This window comes from Electrona antarctica, assembly GCF_951216825.1.
Source record: "Electrona antarctica genome assembly, chromosome: 17".
In the NCBI taxonomy this organism is placed as follows: domain Eukaryota; kingdom Metazoa; phylum Chordata; class Actinopteri; order Myctophiformes; family Myctophidae; genus Electrona; species Electrona antarctica.
In genome coordinates this window covers 16,980,864-16,988,385 of record NC_136798.1, presented here as the reverse complement: position 1 = coordinate 16,988,385, position 7,522 = coordinate 16,980,864, and the positions used below count along the sequence as shown (strand labels likewise).

General features: G+C 43.0%; 1 protein-coding gene across 1 annotated transcript in view; it reads left to right on the top strand.

Annotated features, from left to right (window-relative positions):
- The first annotated feature begins 3,418 nt into the window (after window positions 1–3,418).
- Window positions 3,419–7,522, top strand: part of mfsd2b (MFSD2 lysolipid transporter B, sphingolipid) — a 31,721-nt gene continuing 27,617 nt past the window's right edge. The window contains exons 1-2 of the mRNA XM_079525475.1: window positions 3,419–3,470; window positions 4,274–4,694. Of these exons, the coding sequence (XP_079381601.1) occupies window positions 4,329–4,694 (366 nt within the window). The 5' untranslated portion in view covers window positions 3,419–3,470; window positions 4,274–4,328. The remainder of the gene's footprint in view (window positions 3,471–4,273; window positions 4,695–7,522) is intronic.

Sequence of the window (7,522 nt, the reverse complement as noted above, 5' to 3'; positions counted from 1 at the left end):
TTCCTTAAAGGTGCTTAACACCATAAAACAAATATTGTTCACAGCACCTTGCGAAGCACATGAAATAAAAAAAATAAAAAAATAATAAATAAAATAATTGGAAGCAGAGAAAACAACAGTTACTTTGTAGACATGAAAGCGCCTGCATTGAAAATCAAGTCTGGACAGCATCAGATGGGACTCGGTTCTTTGCTAGGAGTTTCAAGCAATGGACATGTCTCCATGGAGAATGTGTTGTTGTCTCAGATGTACCACTTGCTTTGTTCTATGATGTTGTTGTTGTTGTTGTTGTTGTTGTTGTTGTTGTTGAAGATTATGATGATGATGATGATGATGATGATGATGATGATGATGATGATGATGATGATGATGATGATGATGATGATAAAAATCCCTCAAACTGTAGGTGGATCTGTGTGGGCGTGGGCTTGCCTCCCAGCTTCCAGCCTTGGCACACCTGTCTGTGGTCACCTAACCTCGCGTCACCAGGCTTTCCACCTCGGAGGAAAGCCTGGTCTGTGTTACCGTGTGGACCGGTCTGTAGCGGATCGTTACGTCATGTTGTAGCCATTGTTTTGTAGTCATCAGGCAGGAACCATCATCTGGAACTTCCTTTCCCTTAAACCGGAAGAATAACAATAAAAGCTCTCGTAGCCTGCAGCTTTTATTGAGAAAAATCGGTTTGAGTTAAAAAATAAGTTCCAGATTGATGGTTCCTGAATCCTGCCTGATGACTACAACACATTGACTATAACCCGAAAAGGAATGCTGCTCAGGCTAGGTCACCTCATCGCTCTCAATAACCTGCCGGCCATGAACTCATCAACCCTCACAGTATTTAAACCCTCTCCACTCATTACCAGATCATTGCACAACCTCTCATGGTGTAGCTTAATGACTCTAAGCCAGTGTTTACTTTCTAGTGAAGTTATAGTTTAGTTATCTGTTATTTCCTAGTATTCCTATTGTTTTGCTCCCGTGTGTTTCCTGCAACTCAAGCTCTTTTCTTCTCCTCCAGAACCCAGCTCACGTGTTCTCCTCCAGAACCCAGCTCACGTGTTCTCCTCCAGAACCCAGCTCACGTGTTCTCCTCCAGAACCCAGCTCACGTGTTCCACTGCCTGCTTCTTCTCCTCCAGAACCCAGCTCACGTGTTCCACTGCCTGCTTCTTCTCCTCCAGAACCCAGCTCTTCTCTTCTCCTCCAGAACCCAGCTCTTCTCTTCTCCTCCAGAACCCAGCTCACGTGTTCCACTGCCTGCATGCTTCTTCTCCTCCAGAACCCAGCTCACGTGTTCCACTGCCTGCTTCTTCTCCTCCAGAACCCAGCTCTTCTCTTCTCCTCCAGAACCCAGCTCTTCTCTTCTCCTCCAGAACCCAGCTCACGTGTTCCACTGCCTGCTTTGCGTTGCCTGCCTGCTGCCTGCCCTGACTGCTCCCCTGTTGTTTCATGCCACCTTCACATTCTACAATTCACTTATTGTGAATAAATACCTTTAACTCGCTTCCTGTGTTTGGCTCTGCTTTTGGGTTCAACTTTATGCAAACCGTGACACAAACCTGACAGAGATGAAGGTTTAGTCAGTTGTCACAAGTGAGTTACAGAATCTAACAGGACCATCTGCATACATAATAGAATGATGGCATTACATCAGTCTGAAGGAATCAGGGGTTCAAACTTTCAATTACCTTGGGGAAATGTGTTTCTATTGGCAGAGGAGCAAAAATCAATTGTGTTGCCATGGTTTTTGACCAATATCACCACCCCAACTCCATCAAGCAACAAGAGAGACAAAGACGTAAAAAGGCAGATCTCTGGGCACACAAAAGTGCCAAATTACAGGAGGTACGATACACACCAAGCAGTGGAAACAAGGCTGTGTTTTCTGCTTTTGTCATTTGCAATTACATTACCATGCAGATCAGGTCCATGTTGTCTCATTGAGGAACAAATGATGATCTTGGCGAATTTGATGTGTGATCAAGAAGAGACGCGGACACCGGACACAGAATAGTGCTACATGCCATCCTCCTTGCCAAGAGACACACAAGAGGCATCATCAAGTGTGGTGTCACTGACGTCCTTGTGTTGATCTTGTATTATGCAAGTTGCAGCATGGCTCAGCTTCTGCCCTAATGCACAAAGGCCATACTGTATATGGAAAGAGAAGGTTGTGCCAATCAATACAATCTGTGAAAAACTGGGGAAAGCCTTGTGACTGGCTGTGATACTATACAAGCAGTTTTTGTTTAAATTGGAAAAACAACTGCTTTCACAAAATTTCAGAAGCACTTAAGTTGGAGAAACTGAAAGGCTAATAAAGGACCTATAAGTCACTTTGTTTGACAGCAATTCTTGAGACTTGTTTATGGTCAGTAGAGGAATGAGAAAGGAGTTCATTGATTGTGCCACTCTGGATGAGTGGAGGTACTGTACTGGTAACCACCTCAGACATGCATGCCTGGAATTCAATTGTCCCCAACATGAAGATTTGTTTGCAGCATGTACCATGATGTACTAAACAGCTGTTTGGTGCCATAGCCATAACGAAAACAATATAGGCTACTTTGGAATCCTGTGGGGAGACGTGGTTGGCAGGAGTCATGGAGTCATCATGTACAGTAGGGATGGACAACTTTGACAATGGAGAGGGCCACTATATTTCCACACTCACTCCAGAGGGCCACATTGTGTATAGGCGATCTACAAGCTCAAAACGTATTTTTTGCTATTTTTGAATTGGAATTGGAAGTGACCTTTTTATGCATAGTTATAGTTATGTTAACTTTATGAACAAAATACAAATACATTGGACATAAAATAACATTACTGTCTGTATGCATACCTTTTGGATCTTTATTTTCCTTAATTTCCTATTCAATGTCCTACTGTATAATATACATTTCAAATAAGGACCAACATATAGATTAAATAAAACATATTTTCTTTATTACATGGAATATAGGGCAAAAGGCCTATAACTGTGAACAACCATCCAGTCCTAATTTCTGACATTCTGATCATTATTTGATTTATGTCCCGATAATACATTAAAGGCAGCAGACACTGTACCATTGAAGAGTCCTAAATTGTCAGTATTTTCTGTTCTGTGGTTTTGTTCTACCATGCACTACCAGTACCAGTCCAGTCCAGTGTCCTGGCCTGGGTAGTGCAGAAACGGAGCCTTTGATGTTAGAGCATGCCATTAGAGGCCACACAAGCATAATTACCGTCAGTAGGCCTAATCCGTTGTGTTGTGTGCGACCGTCGCCGCCGAGGGGCGCAGTTCCTTATCTGCAGTTTCAAACAGCTGAGTGAAGACATGCAGACAGCCTGCATCCTCCGCAGTCTCCTCATCATCATCCCACAGTATGAGAACCTCTCCGTCTGACTGACTAGTGACTGGTAATCTGGTTGACCGTCTGTCCTGGCGCCGACTGTTTGTTTTTTCTCCATCCACAACGGGGTAAGGTAGGCTATGGATCGGCTTCTATTCATTCCTTTTCGGTGCATATTATTTACATCACACACGTGTCGTGCAGAGTATTGTGCACGTTGATGCACTTTAACGGAGCGTTCAACCAAAACAATTCCGATACGGGACAAACATCTGGACTCCCGTCTCTGTATCTCTAGTCGATGCAGAAGGGACCGCACTAGCCGTATACAGCCCGCTGCCCAAGCCCAACACCTACATTTTAAAGGCTAACTTTAAATTAATCAGTGATTATTGTATGATAGCCTAACCTTAAATGCCATTACAGATGGCTATTAATTGTTTGAGCGGCTCACTCAAGCCTACGTGTGTTTGTGTGAGCCTGTCCAATAATGTGGCTATAGGCTATGTGCATGTATCAAGTCTGCATGTGTTTGTGTTTGTGTTATTGTGTTAGTGTGTGTGTGTGTGCGTGTGTGTGTGTGTGTGTGTGTGTGTGTGCAGCCACACACACACACACACACACACACACACACACACACACACACACACACACACACACACACACACACACACACACAGTGTACACACTGGAAACAAGTATTTTATTACGCTTTAATATTTTATCCTAGGTTTAAGTTAGCCTATATGGGAATTTTTAAATCAAATGATGTCTGTCTGTCTGTCTGTCTGTCTGTCTGTCTGTCTGTCTGTCTGTCTGTCTGTGTGTCTGTGTGTGTGTGTGTGTGTCACGTGCGCATGTGTGCGTGTGTGTGTGCGCACGCACGTGTGTGCACGTCTGTCTTTCTGTGTGTTTGTCTATACTGGGTCTCTATAGCATCTGTGTGACTCCGCCTGTCCTCCTGGCCTGGTTCCAGAACAGTGTGGTGTAAATGGCATCAGAAAGCAGCAGAGCTGTCACTGCAGACGAGCAGGCGGATTTCCCAGCCTCTGCCCTGGGGCCCGTCGACGCTCACACCACCACGCACGCACACAGACACGCGCACACGCCGCGCAGCCAGAGCCACAGCCAGTTTCAGCCTCCGCCGCACGCCCAGAGGCTCGCCCCTCGACCTCCAGCTCCCACGCGGAGTCACAGTCACACTCAGTTCAACGGCACGGCGTCTCAGAAACACATCACCGGGCCCCGGCTCACACACAGCATGTCAGCCATGAAGGGAGAGAGAGGAGCACTCAGCTCAGCGAGCAAGCAGCTCATCAAACCACCCGATCCACTGTTCACCAAACCCCCGCAAGAGGTAAGTGTGCTTTTATTTAATTTAATTTTATAATCATTATAACTTCTAGAGTGTGCAAACGGAACCAAATGGAGTTATACACAATGTGTGTGTGTGTGTGTGTGTGTGTGTGTGTGTGTGTGTGTGTGTGTGTGTGTGTGTGTGTGTGTGTGATGTGTATATATACAGTACTAATATTATGTGTCTGTTTTTGCTGTAGTTACAGAACAGTAGATACTAGGACAAATTGGACAATATAGATATTGGAAACTCTGGGCAAAAAGAGGGAAGGACACAGGTCTCTTGAACCGGTGATGTTTGTTACAAGTGCTGTATGTGGTCACATACCGGTGGTTTTCATTTTTTACACCCCTCTTAGAGCATTTTTATTATAGATGTGTGGAGTTCTCTATGTAGACTGTAGAGCTATATGCCATTGCTTTGCTTAGACTAGGGAGAGTCATTTGACAGGGAGTTTGAATTAAAGGACATGCATGGCATTCTACGTAGATCAGCCCACGTTGTGAAATCCTCCAGTATATCAGTCTAACCAGCCTTTGGCGTTTGTCATTGAGCAGTTTGGATGTATAACTCAATCTACGAGTGATTTGAGGCATGGCGGAATAGGTGGTTGAGAGATGGGAAAAGTGACCTGATGCTTATCTAACGATGTCATTAATCAGGTTCATTGTTTCCCTTGGAGGTGTAAACTCCCAAATAATCTTTTTGAATGACTGGAAGTGAATTGCACTGTTGAGGAACCACTGATGGGATTATTTCCTTGATGATGACGAGGATTGCTTTCTTTGTCTGACATCATTGAATGTTTCTTTAAACAAAACAAAGTCCTTTGTAATCATGAGTAATAGGGGAGATACAGTGAAGGGAAACTGGCTCACTTTATGTTTGCAGAATCAGAATGACAGATGAGTCTGCAGTTTTTTCACTATTTTAGAAGATTTAGGTTTAACCAATTAGACCTGAAGCCCATTCTAAAAATACCTTCTAAATCCTGAAGTAAGTTTTCTGAAAAACCTCATCAATGTATAATTTTAAAGCAGAGGTTCTGCAAAGATTTTCATGTAATTTGTTGTTAGATAATTCTATTCTACAACTGAATTCTGTGGAGACTTATCCTCACCCTATGCTATGATCTGAATAGTCATTATAAAATAGGGCTTAATGGTTAAACTGTCCATTTTGCTGCACACGGACCCCCTGGATCTAACTCAAGGACCCCTGGGGGTCCTTGGGAACACCACATTGAAAACCACTGCTGTATAGAGGATGACTGCCATTGTGCCATAAGGCACATACAGTACAGTACAGTAGCAGCAGCAAGGTCTGTGGAAGTAGGTGACTGTGCGTGTCAGTGTGTCAGCGAGCTGTGCGCGAGGAGGAATGTGAAGCCCGGTGCTAAGATGAATAAATGGAATGCTTACTTATTGATGTCGTTCCTGAGCACACATGGCTCAAGGGCATATATAGCAGAGGAAAGAGACAATGCTACGGTTGTCGGTACATGCTGTGTACTATTGTCCCTTTATCAAGACACATATATATATATATATATATATATATATATATATATATATAAGTGAGGGGTGTGAAGTGAGGGGCGCTCTTATCATCGTACATCATGACGTACAATTATTTAATTTCCAAGAAAATATTGTTTCAGAAGATATTTAGACTTCCAGGTTCATTTATGCCATCTCTGAAAGACAAAATTATTAATATTCCCTATAGATGATGATGTAATTAACACTTAATTAGGGCCAGGGCCCCTTCTGAAGCTGGTATAACTCTTATTGATGTCAAACTTAAACGAAAGAAATCTTACAAGAATTTTGTTCACCGGCCCGGAAGATAAGCTCAACCGTCTGGGAACCCAGGCTGCCGAGCCAGCTGGACGGCGTGCCGCGGGTTCGACTCCCGAGCCCGACGGCCTTTGCCGCGTGTCACTCCCCATCTCTCTCCCCCTTTCCTGTCTGTATACTGTTCCCTATCAATAAAAGCAAAAAGCAAAAAGCCAAAAACAAATCTTAAAAAAAAGAATTTTGTTCACCATACAAGTATCAATCCTGAGCAGATGTTTGATGGATGCGATGGAGTTTTTAAAGAAAACCGTTTGCTCACCGTTTTGCTCAGACAAATATGACTGACATAAATTCAACATTGATGCGATGGAGTTTTTAAAGAAAAGTGGAAATCCTCATTATCAGTTTTATTCAAATAGCAAGAGAGATGTGAACAAGAAGACAAAAATACCGTTTTGCTCAGACAAATATGACGTAAATTCTCCATTCATTGTCAATGGGAATATTAGTTTGTGCAAGATGAAAATCTACACTAATAGCTGATTATAGTAGGGGCTTGCGCCCCTCAAAAATAAATCATGAGAACACTGAATATGTACAGTATATATTACTGTATGGTACAAGCAAATACAGTGCAGTGAAGGAGTTGTGCTGCATCATATCTTGCACCACAGTTCCTACAACAGTTTAGCATGTATTTAACTTGAATACAACTCTGGGAACTGCTATAGGCTGTTAAAAACTGGAACAAATTAAGATGAATCAACAGCCAGCTTCCCTCAAGAGGATAAGAAGGGCTTATCACAAGGATGAAGGGCTTATCTTTGTGATGAACCGAATTTAAAGTCAAACCATTCTCTAAATGATGCTATTAAGCCGGAAAAGAAAACCTTGAGATGTCTTTTGTGTGTTTGATCAAAAACATCCTGGCAGTTGCTGCGTCAGAGTGTGGTTCTGCTGTTGTATTCTTCCTCTGTAATTGTCATATAGATGATGATGAACAGTAGCAGAATAAATGAGACTCCTTGG